We start from the raw sequence: 20,915 nt of genomic DNA on the forward strand, positions 1-20,915 counted from the left end.
TCTCTAGTAATAATAGTTACTAGTAATAATAATAACAAGAGTTAGGCCCTTACAATGTGCCAGGCACAGTGCTAAAAACTTTTACGTACATGATCTATTGTAATCCTCTAGCATTACAGAACAGGTTGCTGCGGGTGAGAGAGGTTGTCCTTGTCTAAAGTCAGCTGCAAATGTCCAGGCCCCACCATCCTGGACCAGGCCTGGCTCTGGGTATGAGGGGTATCAAGACAAAGGTACAACCCCTGCCTTCTTGGACTTACTACTCTAGTGAGGGAGCCACGGCAGATTAAACGGCAGATTCAAAGACAGCATTTGAACAGGGTAGGGAGTATTAGAGCTTGATGCTTAAGGAATAGAGGACAAAGAGGACAGAGAGTCTAGGGACAAGGAGAAACCTCTCCCATGACACCCTTTTTGCCAAGGACAGGCCCTGTAAGCAACAGTGGAACTGGACAGCGCCTGTGTGGGAGACAAGCCCTGCAGCCTCAGAACCAACAATGAACAAAGGCTGCCGGGGCTCTGTAAGAACAGAGGAGATCTGACAACTGCCCCGCGCGTTTGATCAGTGTAGACATGCCTTCTGCACTTTGAAGCCTGAAGTACTCTCCTTTAGCTGTCTACACAGATCAAATAAGCTGGATGACTGCCATATCTTGGCTTCACTTTGTGCTAATCCATTTACAGCCAGCTCCAGAGCAATTTGGCCAAACCATCTGAGCAGAGGCAAAAATAATTCTCATGGGTAAAGATAGTGCCGAGATGTGAACATTAACTGCTTCCTGCCACTTTAGGAAGGAGTAGGTTTTGAAGTTAGTTTTAGGAAGCTTGCAGAAAGGGAGCTTCTGTCCCTTTCCACTGTGAAGTGGCAAAACTGTTTCCTCTCCTCGCAGTTGAGAGCTCTTCCTATTCCAGGGCTCATATATAAACCCCCAAACGAGCTGACAGTAAACAGCTACAGTCTGGCTCTCAGAAAGACAACCCCACCCTACAGGATGGAGATGACCCCAACACACAAGCACCTCTTTATTCTTGGGGTCATTCTAGGGGAAATCTTATCCCAGCCTCCTCAGTCCCCAAGCAACAGTGAAGATCTCAGAAAACTTTGTCACAGACACTGGCAGGACCAGGTATCTAACAACAAATCCAGAAGCTAAGTGGCATCATTAAGAAAGATTAAAAATCTACATGAGTTCTAACATCTTTGTTGCTAACTATGGTTTCCAGGGAAATAGACATCTGCTCTAGGGAGAAAGAAAAGGTAGGGGGAAGCCGTGTAAGTATTTAAAATAATCAGTGTTTTGAAAGATTAATTTTTTTCCTGTCACAACATTAATAGTCAGAAATGTGAGATTTTTGTATGGCACTTTATTGTATTTTTTTATAACGCATCAGCTGGGTGGGACCTTCCTTTGGAAACCTCCAGATTAAGAACAAAGACGTAAAGATAAAGCCTGGTTCAGGGGATAACAGATCTCTTGGCCTTGGGTTCCTTGCTCACAATTTGTGTTGCCTGTGAATCTGTCACTTTTCAGTGAGGTCTGGTCCCCATCCCTCTCCAGCTTTTCCAACGATTTCTGAGATTTCACTTAGAAAACTGACAGAGATGGAAATGCCTGGCTGTTTTGTGGCCAAATTTGATCTGAGAGGGAGAAGGCTTTCAAGGCTCAGAATCTGAATTATTTCTGGTTCTGCTCATATGCTAAGGGAAAAACCACTTATATTGGGGGCGGGGGAGAGGCTGACCCCACACAAGGGCAATTGTTGGAGAAAATGCGGAAACAAGCATATTTCAGGGCACAGCACATTGCTAATTGTTTGCTTTGTGTGGTATGTCTGCTGCCTGTATGATCCAGTTTTCCTTGTCTCCAGCACCTATTCTCTGTATGTCTCTCCAGCACACCCCTAGTGACTAGTCCGACATGGAGAAGCTTTTTAAATTAGGACTGTTGTTTCAGCAAAGTTGGTCATATTTGTTTCTGGGTTTGGGAAGAGGGAGCCCATTAACTACTAAAATGAAGGTGTCCAAAGCAGGTGCACTGGTGTCATGACCACCACTTGAGGACACAGCCTTGGTCAGGGGAATAGGACTGGCCTGGGAACCATATTCACTTCGTTCTTTTTCCTCTGGCCCTTTTGTGGGAAGAGGGAGGCCATTCTATTGGGATCTGATAGCCAGGGTCAGACCAATTTCCTTTGTACCTCTGCTGTACTGCTATCTATGCAGGCAGGGAGAAATCATGACCTTGTGGCTCCTTTTGTTTTGACTTTTAAAAAGGGCCCAGCATGGCTCTGGGGAGCACGTGTTCCAAGAACAAAAGCGACACTTAACTGCAGTCTGTGTAGTTAGAACAGTTTATTGTTCTTCCTTCCCCATCATCTGGCCGAAGGCTAGGCAGAACAGATGGAGTCCGAATTTAAGCTAAGTGACTGTTAGACCAAAGGAGATCAAATTCCAGAGCTTTCGGTCTAACAGTCAGTCACTCATGCTTCCCGCATCTGCTCTGGTCACCAGTTCAGGGAGTTGTTGGATGGTAGCGAGAACGTCCTCAATGAGGAAAGGTTACGTCCTCACCGTAATCTGTGAGGGTTGAGTGGGTTAGGGATTATGATGAAGTCACAATGCAGGTGACACGCGGGTGTCAAGGTAGAACTCGGATGCGGGGAGTCTTAACTGGGGAATAGAGAGGCATTGTCTTGTCACAAAGGATTGGATGTATGTGGTAGCGACACGGGGTGGGGCACCGTAGGGGCACTTCGCAGTTTGAGTATTGCCCTTTGGGCAATGAGAAGCAAGTAGGTCAACTGAAGGAGTCCAAGCAGCGACACTCTAAGAGGTGCGGAGGGACACCGCCCCGCCCCGCCCTGCCCTTTTCCGAGGGATGGAAGAGCTGGCTGAGATCCAGGCCACCGGCCACGGGCAAGGGAACATCCTTTCCTGCCTGGAGACAACCGCCCTGACCCAGGGCTTACACCTGGGGTGACCCACAAACGCTCCCACCCCTCGCATTGTCCTCCTGCCCCGCCAGCCAGGACTACATTTCCCAAGGTGCTTCGGGGTCCAGAGGACCCCCCCCCCAAAACCCACTAGGCTGTTGGGGGAGGGGCTGGCACGTGCCGCCCCTCTCAGCCAATGCAGAGCTTTGCAGGGAGGTCACGTGCCGCTGTTTGGCGCTTTTGTGCGCGCTCTGGTCTGTTGGTGCTCAGAGTGTGGCCAGGCGGCTCGGACCGAGGAGGTGGGTACGCGATTCTTGAAGAAGGCTGGGGGCAGCGAGAGGGACGCGGCCAGCGAAAGGGGCTGGGCCTTTGTAGCGGTCCCCTGCTGGAGGGCGGCGGGCGGGGCTGCGGGCCGCAGAGGGGCTGATGGGCGGGGGTCGCTCCGCTTTGTGTGCAGCTCGGGCGGAGCCTGGGCTTTGTCCCCGTTCCCTGGGGGCGCGGCTGTCATGGGGAAGGGTCTGGGCCAGCTGGGCCAGCCCTGGGCGTTAGACCCGAGTACTGTCGAGGAGACAATAGGGGGCGTGGGCCCCCCTTTGCCTCCCTCGCTCCCCCTGCAGGCACGGCTTCACTGGGGTCCCCATTGTCTGAAGGGGCGGGGAGGCGTCTACCGGGAGCCCAGAAGTCTTAGGACCTGCGCAAAGCCAGGGCTGTGCCCGCTCCCCGCAGTGGTCTTCGCCCAGTGACTGTGGGCCCTGAGAGCCTAACACCCCCAAAAGGCTTCTGTCTATGCGACGGGGGACGGAAGGGTGCGCAGACAGCTAGGGTGGAGGTGCGTTGGGTGGGAGCGAAGGAAGTAGGTGGTGACTATCCCACGGCCTGTTGCCGAGCTGCAGCGGTGGTGGGGGTGGCTTCAGGGTGGTTTTGGCGGGAGTTGGGGGGGCCGTCCGCGGGGGGCCAGCCTGAGATGGGCGGAGCTATCCGGATGGGACCGTTAGCCCCGCCCACCCCTCCCCTTCCCACGCGAGCGGGCTTGGAGTGTTGTGAGCTCGGGCAGATTCGAAAAGGCGCGGGGAGGTAGGGGGCGGGGCCGGGTGCTGGAGCACTGGGCGTGTTATGATTGGCCGGGGGCGGCCTGCCGCTTTCCTAGCCCTGAACTGGGCTACGTCCCTCCTGGGGTCTGCTGCTGCATTTACTTCTCTGCTAGTGTTAGACCTTTTCTCTGCCTCTGGTTTTAATTTCCAGCTGTTGGGAACCTGTAGTGCTAACGTTTTTGGTTCTAGTTTGGGGCCTACAAGAATCACGACCTTTAAACAAAACCAAGATGGGATGTAGAATTTTTCTTGACATGAGGCAACAAATATAACCTAAAACCTAGTGTTTCTTGAAACTAATTTTGCCCACTGTTGGACAGGAGCTTAAGCCCCAAGAACAATAGGAGTTCAATACTGGTTAGTATTAGCTTGGGCGTTTTGTTTTCCACCGAGGCAGACAAAGCGAGGGTGGGTATTTCATTTGCACGATGAGATGTAGGCAGTAATAAGATGGCTCCACTGTTAGTGTTGAGTCGAATCTGGAATATCTTCTCACTGTTGGGGGCGGTGGGGAATCTTGTGATTTAACCTAGTCTAAATTTTTTTTAAAATCCAAGAGTTGTTTTTTGAACAGGCCCATCTCAGTTAACTTGCTTTTCTAGAGTTAACATTCATATTTTCCAATGTTTGGTGTTTTACAGGTTTCCATAATTTCTAGTTAGTGATGTCTTATTTAAGTCCACAGTAGTGATTTTTCTGACATTGATTTACGTGGATGTGGTTTGATGTCCCTCTGGATAGATGACATAGAATGCAAAGAAATTGATTGCATGCTTTTGAAAATCATTTTCAGGGCTTTTCCTGCCAGTGGATTGTGTAGAATATACTGCCAGACTCCTGTCTCAAGTTCACCATGGCTTCTTCGGGTAGGTAAACTGTTTGGAAAAGCTGAGTTTGTGGTGGGCTTACGATCTTAGAAGAGGAGATGGCACCTGTGTTTTTGGTTTTACCAAAAATGTATTTTATAAACTGGAGAAAAAAGCTGTTTATTTGAACAGACTGACAGCTTACAATTGTTTCATTGCTAAATGATTTGGCTTGCTCTGAGTAAAATTGTGGAGTTTTGCCCAAGTCTTTTTATGAAAGTGATTGTCAAATACTGCTGTCTCAGAATGGTATTTATGAATCAAAAAATGTTTAATGTAGTTTTTGTGGGTGATGGTATTTATATAATTTTTTTGCTTGCAAATGCAGTTGTTTCTTTGGCTCTAATTCCATCTATTAAATTGATTTGGTTTTTAGAAAATTATAGAATAGTTTATTAGGATAAGAAAACCCCCTTTTTCTGAATACACTGTAAATATGATCAAATCCAGATATCCAGGTGAAAGAACTGGAGAAACGTGCCTCAGGCCAGGCTTTTGAGCTGATTCTCAGCCCTCGATCAAAAGAATCTGTCCCAGAATTCCCCCTTTCCCCTCCAAAGAAGAAAGATCTTTCCTTGGAGGAAATTCAGAAGAAATTAGAAGCTGCCGAAGAAAGGCGCAAGGTAAATATTGCATTTCACAGAAAACAGTATTTATTATTGTAATGTGGCAAATCAGTTTTATTTCCATTACAGGAAAACAGAATTATAACTAGACAGTGGTTATAACTTCGTGACAATTACATAATGTCATTGGCTGGAAGAAAATACCAACTGTCATTTATTGAGCTCCTATTATGTACCAACTTATAACATATATTTTTTTCTTTTAATCCAGTGACTCTAAAAGGGTAGGTGTTGTTTGAGATACTGAGCTTAGAAAATGGTCTTGAGAATGTTAAGTCATTTTCTCAAGTCCAGTAGTTAGTGAGCTTTGGAGCAAGAGTGTAAGCCCAGGTCTGTCTGACACCAAAGTTCACGCTTCTTATGCTTTTACTGTGAAACAGTTTTGTGGGTGGGAGAGTCTTTGTCTCTTTAGATTTTGAGGGAGGGGTTTCTTTTGGTTTATGTGTATGCCTGTATAGTATTTTTGTTTTTGTTTTTTTGAGAACTGTATAATAAAAACATTTTAAATTGCTAGTAATGAGATCATGGTGCTCAGCTGGCATTCTGGTACTGTGGCAGCTTTTTTCTTATGAAAGCTGCTCTGTTACAAAGTAGGCATCTTTAAAAAGAACTAGTCAAATCAACAATATTAATATGCTTGTTATAGAAAAATTGGGAGCCACAGAAGTTTATAAGTAGGAAAATAAGAGTATTTATTATCCTACTTCCTAGAAATAACCATTAACATTCTGGTGTATTTCTTTACATAAAATTCTCATTTCATTCCCCTTACCAACAACCCTTACTGGGGTGAAATGGGTTTAATTTTAAAACTAAGGAAACTAAGTCACAAACCTGCCCCCAACCAACACAGCTGGTGCAGTTGAAGTGTAATACGTTTCACCACATACATACACCAGTTAGTCCTTTTTCAGCTGCTGTTGCCTGTGCTATGCACTTCTCAGCGCCACGGTTGTCTGCGTGTGCTCTGGCCACTGTCAACACTGCAGAGCCTTTCCCCAGGAAGAGTGGCAGGGTTCGCCGTGGTGCATCGTCTCCTGCCTGCTCTTCTGTGTAGTTTGTGTTCATGGAAGAGAGGCAGACAAAGGCTGGACAGAGAACTTTTAGAAAGAAACCCTGACCCTGTGGTCATTAGCCTGCCATTCATACGGGCTAAATATAGGGAAACTTATCTGACTGGGATTTTGCAAAAGACAATGAACAGAAACAGTGCAGATGCTCTGGTTTTCCTGCAAGTCAGTGCTTCCAGACACGGCGGAGTCTGTTCGGTAACAGGCTCTTCGGAGTCCGTCAGAGGGAGCAGACCGTGGTAATGGAGGTTTGCTCCCAGAGGTTTGGCAGCTAACGCATCTTCCATGGAGAAAAGCTTTTTTTTCTTCAAACAGAAATTCTTCAGGCTTAAATAGTAATCTGGAGGCTTAAATTTTCTGTCATTCATGTATTTTATCAGGTGGAATATGATTACATTTTTTTATAATGAGCTGATTTTCTTTGAGCAGACTTTGAGTTAACCAAATTCTTTACTAAAGGCTGCATTCCTAAATGCGTATCACTCAAGCCACCTTTGATGACGTTAAGCAGTAAATCTTACAAGGATTTCCTTAAGGAGTAATTGGACAAGAATCTCTAAACAGTTCTCCAAAGTAAACACAAACACTAGAGAATGATTTTTATAGTATTTTGATAGATATAATTCCAGTGCTGGCTTCAGTATTATTTAAAGAGACCTAATATTCTGCCTCTTCTCAATCCTCTCAATAATTTCTTTTGTAATTTTAACTTAAACACATTTCAGAGAGTCTAACCTGTTAAACTTTTAGTCCCACGAAGCTGAGGTTTTGAAGCAGCTTGCCGAGAAACGAGAGCACGAGAAAGAGGTGCTTCAGAAAGCAATAGAAGAGAACAACAACTTCAGTAAAATGGCAGAAGAGAAGCTGACCCACAAAATGGAAGCCAACAAAGAGAACCGGGAGGCCCAGATGGCTGCCAAGCTGGAGCGTTTGCGAGAGAAGGTCGGTGTCTCAGCCTTGGATGAGGAGGGATAAGAGCTTGAAGTCTCATGTACCAATAAAGTGTTAAATGAGAGGTATTTTAATTTTAAATAAGATGGAATATTCAGCCCTGGCTGGTGTGGCTCAGTGGACTGAGCGCTGGCCTATAAACCAAGGGGTCGCCGGTTCGATTCCTAGTCAGGGCACATGCCCGGGTTGCTGGCTAGGCACCCCCATGGGGGGGCACGCGAGAGGCAACCACACATTGATATTTCTCTCCTTCCCTTTCCCTCTCTCTAAAAATAAACAAATATTTTTCTTAAAAAGATATAATATTCAACAATTTCCAGCGTGATTATACTTTAGAAGAGCAGTAGGAGGCTCAGTCATTAGATTCTTCGTGTGACTAAGGAAGTTCCAAGATTATGTCTCAACACTCTGATGATGTGATTCCCATATTGTGTAAGTGGGATGTGCTCCAAAACCCCCAGTGGACGCCTGAAGCCCCGGGTAGCGCCAGCCCTTTATGTGTGTGCTGTGTGTTCCTGTGCATGCGTGCCTGTGGCGAAGTTCATGACTTCTCGTTGGCAAATCCAGATTGCCAGCATCGCTCTTGTTCTTTTGGGGTCATTAGTAAGTAAAATAAGGGTTACGTGAACATAAATGCTATGACATCATGATGGTCGATCTGTTAAGTGACTGACAGGCAGGGAGTGGCAGCGGGGGGCGCTGGTCAGGGGGTGCTGCATCCTGGTCAGGACAGAGTGGGACAGCGCGGGAGTTCGTCATGATACTCAGAACGACACATAATTTAAAATGTGTGAAACGTTTGTTTCTGTAATTGTCCACTTAATGTTTTCATACCATAGTTGGCTGCAGTTTATACTGAAGCCGTGAAAAGCAAAACCGTGGGTATGGGAAACATTTAAAATATTGGATATATAGTAAATGTGCTAGCACCGTGTTTGGCCTCTGGGGGGGGGGTGACTCGGCACTGTTTCATTTGGCTGATGATACACCCGATTTCTTACAGGACAAGCACATTGAAGAAGTGCGGAAGAACAAAGAATCCAAAGACCCTGCTGACGAGACTGAAGCTGACTAATTCGTTCTGAGAACTGACTTTCTCCCCCTCCCCTTCCTAAATATCCAAAGACTGTACTGGCCAGTGTCATTTTATTTTGCCCTCCTGACAAATATGCTAGAAGCTGATGTAGGACCATAGGTAGAACCAGACTGTATGGTGTTGTTTTAGGGGATAAAGGGGAGAAACTGAAAGTGTTTTACTCTTTTTCTAAAGTGTTGAAGTCTTTCTAATGTAGCTATTTTTCTTGTTGCATCTTTTGTACTTCAGTGCACGTGGTGTGCTGGGTCGATGGCTAGTACTATATTGGCTCCGTGAAAACATGTATGTGAAAGCAGTATGTAGTGGCTTCTTTCAAATTGTTAGATACTGAATATCTGTTTACTTTGAAATCCTGATTCTGTCCCTATCTTACCAGATGCTACTGTACTTGAATGGTTAATAAAACTGCACAGTGCTGTTGGTGGCCGTGAGTTTTTCCTACCCAGGTGGTCAGCGGTCCAGTGAGGGAGCCCCTCCTGGCGAATAGGGTCCCGGGTGGGGCCGTGGGCTGGTGGAAACACCCCACAGGCGCATCGCCCCAAGTTCTCTGCCTTTGGGCTTTTTTGCACCAATGATGCTTGCATTGTCTTCTTCCACAATCATCACTTTGTTGTCCTGCCTTGGCCTGGATCAGCTGTTTCGATAGTCTTTCAGATGTTTATTTGCAAACAAGCATTTTTTTGTTCCTGTGTCCTTGTTAAAAAGGCAGAATTGAGGCACAAATGGTGTTTCTAGAGAACAGTTCGTCTGAAACCTTGAGGCCCTAGTTAGGGCTGTTTGACAGTTTGCTCTGTTACAGCTGGGAATGGGGGTGCATCCCAATGCTTTCTTGCTAAGGAAGCTATGACTCAAGAATTAGAGCATTTGTAAAACTGTACCCCTGGAGTGCTGCCTGCTATGAAGTGATTAAATGGAACCCTGGTCTCGGGAGCAGCGTTTAACGTGGGTGGTTAAGGTTGACAGTTACTTTGTGTTGCATCTTGAGGCTATATGATAGTCACTGTTGTCAGCATGGCCTCTCAGTTCAGGGGGAGCCTTTGGCAGCTTTCCTAGGATATTTGGGAAATGGCCTTGATTGCATATGATTGTTTGCTTCTCAGCCATCTGTACACAAGCTCTTGTCAGCCAGCATCTAGAGGGCCTTGTGGGCAGCGTGGCCACTGAGAGTGCAGTAGCGGCTGCATGTTACTTGCGTGTCCCTCTGCAGCCCTGGCTTTATCTTAACTAGGGTTTTATCAAACTTAGAAGGATGACAGCCTCTCTCAGTCTTCTATGCTGTTAGGGTTAAATGAGTTTCTGTGCATAGAGAGCACAGTTAGAACTTATTTAATATGTATTTAGCACTACACAAATAATTGCTATTTTCATCCACAGGTGAGTGAATGAGCTGTTTATACTCAAGTTAGAAATGACTGCAGCTTTTGTGTACCTGAGTTGATTTGTAAATTGACTTAGACCAAGATGATCAATTGTAGGAATTCCAAATAAAAAGATGAATTTAAAGAGTTATGGCCATATAGAGTCCAAAGGAGCAAGATCGAGTGTAGTTTAGTAAGATAATAGGTTCAGACAATACCTAAACATAGGTCAGGGTGAGGCTTCTGTGCAGGAACTCGGCACTGTTCATCCTCAGATCCCCAGGCTCTGGCACTTAGTAGGCATTAGAGGTTTGCATGGGTGAGATGGTGCTGACCAGAATCTAAAACCAGTTCTGAGTACCCGGCATATGAAGATGGCCGGAAGGTAGAAATTTGGAGTAATGATCTGAAGTGTCCTACAGATGGCAGTAGAGATGGGAACAGGGTTCTAGCAAAAAGAAGGAAAGGGTCTATAAGCCACTATCCCCATATGAGTTACAACCAGCCACGGGGGCCCTGACTCAGTATCAGAAAGTGGTCCTGAGCCCCCACCTCATGACAGCGGTATCATGGGCTGAAGGGGTGCATCTTACAAAAGCAAAAGCCCTGCTTTTCTATCTGACCTTTAGTGAGGCACTTTGTTCTGAGCCTCAGTTTTCTGGATAAAACAGGAAGGTTGAGTTAGTTATATATCTTCTCCAAAATTCTTTGTATTTAGTTTGGAGGGAAGGAAGAATGCGGGTACCCATGGGTTTCTGGGGAGCGTCTGTGCCTTTCTGGGCCCAGCTTTTCTCTGTCCCATCTTCAGTTTCAGTCCTCCCAGCAGGGCCTCTCCAAGGAGCACATTCCATCCCCTTCGGTTTGAGTGGAAAGGCTTGTTCCTTCTTCCTGAAGCTTTTCTGCTTGAACATGACCGTTGCCTGGCCTTGGTGGAAAAGAGGTTTGAGGGATGTGAAGAAGGCCCTTAAATCCACATTTTAACAAGCACCTGGAATGTGGACCATATTGGGCTACATGCCAGCAATGAAAAGATAAAATGGGGTCTCAGTGCATCATGCACTTATGTGGGAAAGTGGAGGAGAATTGTACACACTTAGCAAAGAACACTGCTCTCAGCCATGTGCTTGTACTAACCAAGTGTCCTGTCGCTTGCTGGAAGGAGTAGCCTATTATATTCTGGGAAGAAGTTTCATTCCCCACTCACTGGTGCTTTGTGACAGTGTTTTGTTTTGTTTTGTTTTAAGATTTTACTTACTTGTAGAGAGGGAAAAGGAAGGAGAAAGAGAGAGAAACATCAATGTGTGGTTGCTTCTTTCATATACCCCGTATTGGGGACCTGGCCCACAACCCAGGCATGTGCTCTGACTGGGAATTGAACCCACAACACTGATTCACAGGCTGACACTCAATCCACTAAGCCATAGGAGCCAGGGCGTGAAGGTGTTCTTTTCTTCTATGAATGTCATTCTTTCAGTGAAGGGTTCTGATTTCTAAGGATGTTTTAGCACCCCTTGTAAATCTGTCCTTCCAGACAACAATTTGGCCACCTTACTGTAAATCAGTTGTCTGGGTCACTATTAAATGCAGTTCACTTAGGGACAATAAGAAGGCGAAGTGTTGGCCCATCGGAAAAGAACTTCCGAACCTTTGGGATGAGAAGTTGCATGAGATGGGTTCCGGTCTCCCCTACCTGGTTAGACCGCAGGCCCCTGAGAACAGGGGCCATGTCTTGGTTGCTCAGGATCCCTGTGCGCTAAACTCCAAAGCCCCAGAAACACTGCTGCCACTTCAGTGTCTTGCCACCTGCCTCGTTGCCAAGTCAAACAGAAGGTCCACTGTGTCCCTGTGACTGAGGCCTCCACCAGCAGAAGCTGGTGTTCTGCTCCTAGGGGCACAGGGAGGATTTTCTGACTTGTTTCGTGCAAGCACCCAGATTTTCAAAACTTCCTTGTGGGGTTTGATGAGCTCCAAAAGGGAGGGGCTCTGGCCCATACCTGGGAAGGCCCAGCTTTCTCCCAGTGTGGTCAGGAATCATCCCTTCCCTATCCTTGGGCACCAAGTCTGACAGACAGGTGGGCTGTGAAATGGATCCAAGGGAAGAAGAAACAGGCCGGAGATTGGCCAAATCCCCATGGCCGTCACCTTAACAAAATGGGGGATGCAAGGGGGGACTGAGCCTCTGCAGGTCCAGGTTCTGCAGGTGGCCTCAGGCTCAGGTATCCAACCTGTGGCCTTCTCCCCTTACTGGCAAAAAGCCCCAGCATCCCTGGGATGGGGGAGGGCTCCCTGCTAAGCTTAGGCACTCCTTTTACGTGCTCTCGCAGCTCTCTGCAACATAATTCAGTATCTCATACTCTATTACAACATTATACAACTCAGTATCTCCACTGCATGCTCACCACCAGAAATCTAGTTTCCTTTTGTTAGCATATATGGAACCCCTTTTACCTGACTTGCCCTCCCCCTATCCTCCCTTCCCAGTCCCCTCTTAATTTTTAAAGGAAACTCCACGTTGTTTTCCACAATGGCTGCACTGATTTCCATTCCCACCAATGGTGCATGAGGGTTTAGCTTCTCTCCAGCACTTGTTATTTCTTGTCTTATTGGTAGCCATTCTAACAGGTTTGAGGTGATATCTCATTGTGGTTTTGCTTTGCATTTCCCTAATAATTAGTGATGCTGAGCATTTTTTCCTATGCCTGTTGGCCTTCTGTGTGTTTCCTTGGAAAAATATTCAGATCCTCTGCCCAGTCTTTTTTTTTTAAGATTTTATTTATTTATCTTTAGAGGGGAAGGAAAGGAGAGAGGGAGAGAAACATCAATGTATGGTTGCCTCTCGTGTGTCCCCCGCCAAGACCCAGTCTGCAACCAGGCATGTGCCCGGACTGGGAATTGAACCGAGATCCTCTGATTCACAGGCACGCTCTCAATCCACTGAGCCACACCAGCCAGGGCCCTCTGCCCAGTCTTTAATCAGATTTGGTTTTTTGCTGTTTTGCTGTTGTTGACTTATATTAAGTTCTTTATATATTGTGAATATTAACCCCTTATTGCAAGTATCATTTGCAAATATCTTCTCCCATTCAGTACTAGGTGGCCTTTTTTTTTTTTTAGATTATCTATTTATTTTTAGAGAGAGGGGAGGAGAGGGAGAAAGAGAGGCAGAGAAACATTGGTGTTTCTATCTGGTACACACCCTGACTGGGGACTGAACCAGTGAACTTGCACTTTGAGGGACAATGTTCAGCCAACTGGGACGCACTGGTCAGGGTGTCTTTTCATTTTGATGATGGTTTCCTTTGCTGTGCAGAAGCTTGTTTAGTTTGATGTAGTTCCATTTGTTTTATTTTTGCTTTTGTTTCCCTTGCTTTTGGAATCAAATTCACGAAAATGCTACTGAGGCCAAGGTCCTGAAGGTCCAGGTTAGTGCTTGTGTTTTCTTCTATGTATTTTATTGTTTTAAGGCTTTTATACATTGAAGTCTTGAATTCATTTTGGGTTAATTTTGTGTATGATGTCAAATTGCAGTCTGGGTTTATTGTTATCCATGTGGTTTTACAATTCTCCCAACATCATTTACTGAAGAGACTTTCCCCATTGTATATTCTTGACTTCTTTCTCACAAGTTATGTGTGGGTTTATTTCTGGGCTCTCAATTCTGTTCCGTTAGTTTGTCTTGTTTTCTGCCAATAATGTACTGTTTTGATTACTATAGCTTTGTAGTATAGTTTGAAAATGGGGAGTGTGATATCTTCAATTTTGTTCTCTTTTCCTCAGGATTTCTTTGGCTATTTGGGGTCTTCATGTCAAACCCAAACTTTTAACATCCTTGTGCTATACGGCAGCCCCTCATGTATCACAAATGAATGAATCATTGTGCAATTATTAGTTTCAAGTGTGTCTCCCTGGCTAGAACAGAGGATTCCCCAGAACAGGGGCTGTGCCTGTTGCATTCACCACCAGATATCTGGAGGTTAAGAAATCTGTACTGAATTAAGGCCCTGGCTGGGTAGCTCAGTTGGTTAGAGCACCATCCCAATATGTGAAGGTTGTGGGTTCAATCTCAGGTCAGGGCACATACAAAAATCAACTAATAAATAAGTGGAACAACAAATCTATGTTTCTCTCTCCCCATCCCTCTCTCTCTAAAATCAATAATAAAATTACAAAAATACATATGTACTGAATTAAATCATCTTGAGCGGGTGAGTGATTCCTGAGGCCCACCTCTGGGCACTTGCTTTGTCCTCATTCTTTGTGGACCCCCAGGGAGTCAACCCATTTTTTTTCTAGACACAAAGGATGGCTGTGCCCTGGCTTTGCAGACTCGCTTTGGAGGTGCCCAATCCTTACTGGCATCCTCCTAGATTTAAAAGCACCAGTAGGTGGCCTGCAGCCAGAGTCAGTCCAGAGGCTTGTTGTGTTGGGCTCATGCTGTGTTGTAAATTTTTGAGTTAGTTGATAATGAATTCCACTTGAAAATCCAATTTCAGGTTTATCTCGAAAAACTGGAAGATCTAGCAACACTGCACTCCCAGACTCACGGAGACACAATCAGCATGCTCTGGGCAGCTGCTGCCCCCTTGAGGTAGGACATGGGTTCTACAGCTTCCCATTCCTCTGGACCACCCACCTCTGTTCTTGAAAGACTGTGGGCCCTTGACTGCTGCAGGCCTAGAGTTTGCAGTAACTGACAGAGATGACTGCCATGCCCATCAGTCGTCACACTTTTTTCTAGGTCCGAAGTCCAGTCAGCACAAAACGTATAATAAACAGTGAGCAGTATACTCAAAAGTGCATCCCCTTCCCCTGGCATCCCTAAGGCCTCTTCCACAGACAGGCGGCATTTCTATGAGGGATGGGCCGGACACCAGCTGGGCATCAGAGTCATGGCACCTTTTCAAAATTCTGAGACCCAGGACCCTCGTCAGACCTTTGGAGGTAGAATTTCTAAAATTAGAAGCTTAGGTATCTCAATTTTTAAAAACCCAACAGTGTTTTCTGCTGCTCAGCGAGGCAGAGACTGCTTTACTCCAGATGTGATGTCCCCAAGCAATGCCTGCTCTTCAGGCCCCGCAGCCTGAGCTGGGCCAGAGCGCCAACAGTTGAGACCACGGCTCAGGGCTATGCAGACTGTACGCTGCATGGGCACCCAGCCAAGGCCTGAAATCTGGTCATCCCCTTGTGGACATGTTGGCACTGCCCCACCCTCCAGAGGAGCAGGCACCACTTTCACATTGACCATATCAATTATTCAATGCAAACACAGGCAGACCCGTGCGATGAGGTAGGGGCACAGACAGGCTTCTCATCTTGCAGGATGACTTCCTGTCATCCTGGGCCAAGTTGGGTATAGGGGTTAGAAGCAAAGAAGGTACACCTCTACCCTGTGCTTCTCCGTCCTGGCTCACCCACCCCATAACTCCCTGTGCTTATCAGGGGCAATTGATAAGGACACTATAACAATACATCAAGAAGGCCCTGGGAGCCAGACTGGGGTGGAAGGAGGGGTCCAGCCATCATTTGGCCTGAGGCTGTTTGGGACAGACCAGCCTGCTACCCAGAAGTGCCTGCTTGGAGGAGCAGGGATGCAGGAGAATTGTTCCTTCTGGAAAGTCCCCTGAGGGGCTCTGAAAAGCCCAAGCCCCCCTCTCTGCAGCCTGAATCCGTGCTACCGAAGAGTAGTCCTCAGATGGCTGCCAGCCCACACGCTGTTACTGGTCTGCGGGAGGTAAGCACGGAAATCGAGAGTAAGCATTCAGAAACTTTTATAACAATCCTACAAGGTCTGTTGAATCCTAACAAAGACTAGTATTTTGCATCTTTTAAAGATTTTTTTTAGATTTTATTTATTTTTACAGGGGAAGGGAAGGAGAGAGGGAGAGAAATATCAATGTATGGTTGCTTCTCCTGTGTCCCCTGATGGGAACTGGAATGCAACCCAGGCGTGCGCTGTGACTAGGAATTGAACCGTGACCCTTTGATTTACAGGCCCATGCTCAATCCACTGAGCTACACCAGCCAGGGCATATTTTGCATCTTTTATATAAATATTTTTTATTTTATTTTTTAAAATATTTTATTTATTTATTTTTAGACAGAAGGGAAGGGAGGGAGAAAGAGAGGGAGGAGAACATTAGAGTGTGGTTGCCTCTCATATGCCTCCTACTGGGTCCTGGCGTGAACCCAGGCCTGTGCCCTGACTGGGAATCAAACTGTGACTTTTTTGTTCACAGGCCAGGGCTCAGTCCACTGAGCCACACCAGGCAGGGCTATATAAATATTTTTTGTTTAAGATTTTATTTATTTATTTATTTATTATTTTTAGAGAGGAGAAGGGAGGGAAAAAGAAAGAGAGAAATATCAATGTGTGGTTGCCTCTTACACGGCCCCCACTGGGGACCTAGCCTGCAACCCAGGCATGTGCCCAGACTGGGAATTGAACCAGCAACCATTTGGTTTGCAGGCCAGTGCTCAAGCCACTCAGCTACACCAGCCAGGGCTATTTTTTCTTTTTTTTAGGGAACATAACCTCAAGACTTTATTGTCACGTAATAAAACAAAATATGGAGCTCAGATCCAAAATACGGATCATTGGCCCTTTTTTTATCTCCTCCCAGTTCAAAATGCCCACATCTCTTAATAGCCAGCCCTCTCTCAGAGCTGCAGTTGGGCTCAGTGCAGGCAAGCCTCAGCACAGTCTTCTTTGTGGTTGTAGCCTTTGTGCAGAAAATCAGCTTAGCCTGCCTTAGTGGCCTTGGCCACTTCCTGTCGTGACACGGCTGTCCTGTGCATACAGAGGACCCTTGCCCTTCACCTACCGTAGTACTCTGTGGGACTGATGCCTCACTTAATCCCAGAAAGTCTCGCAGCTTTTAGGAACATTCACCATGTTTACAAGAGTGCTAGCAGCACGGAAAGCTGCATCTTTTAATTTCATTACAAAACTGTTATTGCAAAATATACATAACATAAAATGTGCCATTTTAACCATTTTAGGTGCACAATTAAGTGGCATTAAGTGCCTTCACAATGTTTTGTAACCATTGCCATGATCTAGTGTATTTTTAAAATTTTTACGAAATTATAAGTCTTATCAGATTAAAAAAATTTTTAAATCCTGGCTGGTTTGGCTCACTGGAGTGAGTATAGGCTTTCAAACCAAAGGGTCAACGGTTTGATTCCCAGTCAGGGCACATGCCTGGGTTGTAGGTCCCTAGCCGGGGGGGGGTGGGGGGGGGAGGCAGTATGAGGGGCAACCACATATTGATGTTTCTCTCCCTTCTTTCCTTCTCCTTTCTCTAAAAAATAAATAAATAAACTTTTTAAAAAAACATCCACTTAATAAAGTAGGTATAGCATTACATTTTAAAAATTTAAATTTAGTTTAAGAAGCACTGGCCTAAATCTTGACCTGTGGGCTTCCCAAACTGTTGAGTTTAGATTTCCTGGCAGAAAGTGGTGTGGGCTGAGGAGTGGGGGGATGGGCACCACCCTGCAAGGGAGGGCCAGAGGCAGTGGGCTGCCTGGGCTGGGGCAGGTGGAGGAGCTCTCCCTGGGCAGGGTTCCTGGGGCAAGAAGTCCAGATGAGAGGCTGCAGGGCCTCCTGGCAGTCTTTCCTCCTGACTCCGCCCAGGCAGTTTGGGAGGAGTTAGTTTAGAATTCCAAGAATGTCAGCTCCAGCTGGAAGGGCCCCGTGTCTGCCCTCCTTGTTTAGAGGAAGAACTTGAATCCGGAGACAAAGGACTTGCGAAACACAGTCAGTTAGTGGTGGTCACAAATCCAGGCCTTTTGATTCCTAGGCAGAAGCAGGGCAGAGCTTTTTGGAGTCACACAGAATGAATGGGCTTCAAGTATTAGCTTGCACCTCAGGGGACTTGGGCCTTCATACCCTCATCTAGAAAATGGGCCTTTGCTGGGCCTAATGAAGCAGCTAGCCTGGCACTCGGGGGATGGGCATGACAAGTCCATCCCCTGCCCTTCCCTGTCCAATGTTCCTCCTGCCAGCTGCAGGGCCTTCTCAGTCTGCCATTGCCCCTCACTGCAGATGAGGGGACCGGAAGGCAGACACTCTCCCCAGAGAGTGTCTGGCTCATAATCCACCACACCAGCCCCCTTGAGTGTCTTCCTCCCCAGCTGGCCATCTCTTCGTGCTAGACTCTTGCCAACTCTCTGGGCATCTTAGAGAAATTGTTGTCCTTTCTGGGACTCAGAACATTTTGTAAAATGAGGGAGTTGAACCAGAAGAAGTCAAAAGTCCGTTTTGGGAAGGGAGTGCTAACATGTGGATGCTGTGCACTTTTGTATGTTTTTCTGGGACAACTCCCAGCATGTCAAACTGGGCTTCCCCTGGGTTACTAGCCCCTCTCTCTGTCGTTGTCTCTGCGCTTTCTTGCTCCTTTCTGTGTCTCTTTCACGACTGAAGGGTTTTGAGCACTTACCATTTGCTGTGCACTGTACATGCATTTTACATAATCTATGTTATTGAAGCCTTAAAACATCCTTGTGAAGTCAATACCGTTCTTATCCCATTTTCCAGACGAGGAAACAGTTTCAGAGAGGTTCCAGCTCTGACCCATAGCCGGCCTGCGCAGACTCAGCAGGCGGTGTGCTCAGCACCGTTGCCCGGATGGTCAGGTCCTGCGCTGGCCTGTAGACAGTGGGGTCAGTATGCCAGCGCTCTCCCCCTCCCTCCAGTTCTCCCAGATGGACTCGGACTCCCACCCCAGAGATGCTCTGGCGGCAGAGTCACTGGGCAGTCAGGGAAAAGGGTTTGGCTATTGGTGGGAAGGAGATCACTCAGGTGTCAGCTTCTGACTTGTATCTCAGGTGTTATGTCCCCTCCAACCAGTCTCCTTCCTCTCCTTTCTCTTTAGATGCCTAAGATCAGGAAGATCCTCTACGGGATTACCCCCAACAAGCCTCTCCATTCAGTCATTCACTCATTCATTTGTTGGACAAATACATGTCGGGCACAGTTTCAGGCCACGGGCACGTGGCTATGCACACAGCAGATAAGACCTTGTTCTTGTGAGCTCACATTCTGGGAGAGAGAGATGAAAAAAGGATGATGAGTGCAATGGAGAGAATGAAAATGGGTGACTTAACAGCCAGTGCGGTGGCAGGGGGTGAAGGTGGGTAGGGGGCAGCGTGTTCCTGGCAGAGGGAACAGCTGGTACAAAGACCTGAGAGCAGGTACCAGCGGGTGTGAGCATGGAGCCCAGACAAGGCCCGCATGGCTGGATAAGGTGAACAAGGGGGTCCTGTGCAAGGAGGGTCCAGCCACGTGGGCCTTTGGGCCAGTACAAGGGGCCGCATTATATTCTGTGCACGATGTGAGGCCTTTGGGGACCTTAAGTCAGGAGTGGCATGGTAAGGTTATGTTTGAAAAGGAGGAGAATGAATGTAAGGGGAGCAGGAGCTTGGGAGGGAGAGATACTAGTGGCTTGGACCGGGGTGGGGTCAACAGGATGGAGAGACATGACCCCTGGATTTTCCACTTGGAAGCTGAGTGAATGGAGATGCCTTGGACTCAGATGAAGAAGCTGTGAGGAGTAACGTGGTGGTGGGGGGGCAGGTTGGGATCGGGATGGGGAGAAGCAGTGGTTCCATTTAGCCTTCACGACAGACCCTGCCGCCTGCTGTATCAGTCCTCTCCCTCTTCCTTAAAACAGGAGACTGAAAGGTTTTTCAGGGTTCCCCCCCGGCCCAGTATTTACCTGTCTGGCCCCTTCTCTGCCTTTTGCTCTTTCCCACCCTCCTGCATGGGGACAGACCGCAGCTACCCGGTGACCGTCAAGGTGAAGGCCACAGGGTGGAGCAGGGAGCTAGACGGAGCCTGGACCTTGAGGACACGGCTGAGCCGATGCCCCAGTCCTCGACTGCCTAACCCTCTTCTTTGTTTCTTCCCAGTACGAATGACCTGTATTGTTTGTAACAGGAGGTGGAAGAGGGCAAGGAGGAGGGGATAGGACCACTCTGGCTCCAGAGGTGGCTCCAAAGACTTCCTTTCCCCACGTCAAAAGCTCCAGGTTCTTGTGGGAAGCAAGTTAATCCTTTTACTTGCTCAAGCCACTGTGTCGTGGCTTTTCAGTGCCTGCTGCTGAATGCAGTTAGTTATGGCTCTGGAGTCATGTTGACTTGGAGATTTTGGAGGATGAACCAGAACTCAGTCATTCCTTCCAGAAATATTTATTGAGCACCTACTATTCAGATGCTGAGAATTCAGCGGTGAATAAAACAGGCAAAGTGCCTGCTCTCAAGGAATTTGCTCTTTGTCATAATCTAGAAGCCAGACGTGCCTCCTGGGCTGTGCATTTTCATTCGATCCGAGGTGGTATGTTTGAAGCACAGACATGCAATGGGGGTGGAATGTGGCATGTCTGTTTTCCTCACCCAACCATTATGTTGGCAAAGCCTAATGGTCAACAGCTTTCTGTCACCTTTTCTATGAGCCAGACCCCGGGCTGCATTCCTCTCTGTGAGGGAGGTGTTGTTATTATTATTCCCACTTTGCAGGGAGATGTTATCATTAGCCCCATTCACACAATGACTAAGTGGCTGTGCTGGAATGTGAACCCAGGAATTTCGGATTCTAGAAACTCCAGGGACCCCCTGGGGAACCTCATGGCCCTTCTGTACCCCATTTGGTCATTTCTCTGACAGGCCACTTCCTGATTTCCCCCTTCTCCTTGCTTTGGACAGGGACTATGTCTTTCGTTCATCTCTCTATTCCAGGCACCTAACAAGGGCCTGACACCCTCCATTCATTCATCCCACTTTTTGAGAAGCTTTTTCTGCACTAAGTGCTAGGAATACAGGACAAGTCATAGAACAACACATCTAGCTCTGGAGGGAGACAGAAAACAGGCCTCGCAGTGTGATGGGTGCTGGTAGGGTACCAGAGGGGCCAACAGAAGCACC

At 47.0% G+C, this 20,915-nt stretch overlaps 1 protein-coding gene across 1 annotated transcript; it reads left to right on the forward strand.

Annotated features, from left to right (window-relative positions):
- The first annotated feature begins 3,146 nt into the window (after nt 1–3,146).
- Nucleotides 3,147–9,054, forward strand: STMN1 (stathmin 1). The gene is made up of 5 exons (XM_037032916.1): nt 3,147–3,233; nt 4,819–4,891; nt 5,342–5,514; nt 7,338–7,529; nt 8,542–9,054. Exons 2-5 carry the CDS (start codon nt 4,879–4,881, stop codon nt 8,611–8,613), a joined length of 450 nt encoding a protein of 149 aa, XP_036888811.1. The 5' UTR covers nt 3,147–3,233; nt 4,819–4,878; the 3' UTR covers nt 8,614–9,054.
- Nucleotides 9,055–20,915: the final 11,861 nt, after the last annotated feature.

The sequence above is a fragment of the Sturnira hondurensis genome, unplaced genomic scaffold, assembly GCF_014824575.4.
Source record: "Sturnira hondurensis isolate 20B ecotype Veracruz unplaced genomic scaffold, ASM1482457v3 Scaffold0021555, whole genome shotgun sequence".
In the NCBI taxonomy this organism is placed as follows: domain Eukaryota; kingdom Metazoa; phylum Chordata; class Mammalia; order Chiroptera; family Phyllostomidae; genus Sturnira; species Sturnira hondurensis.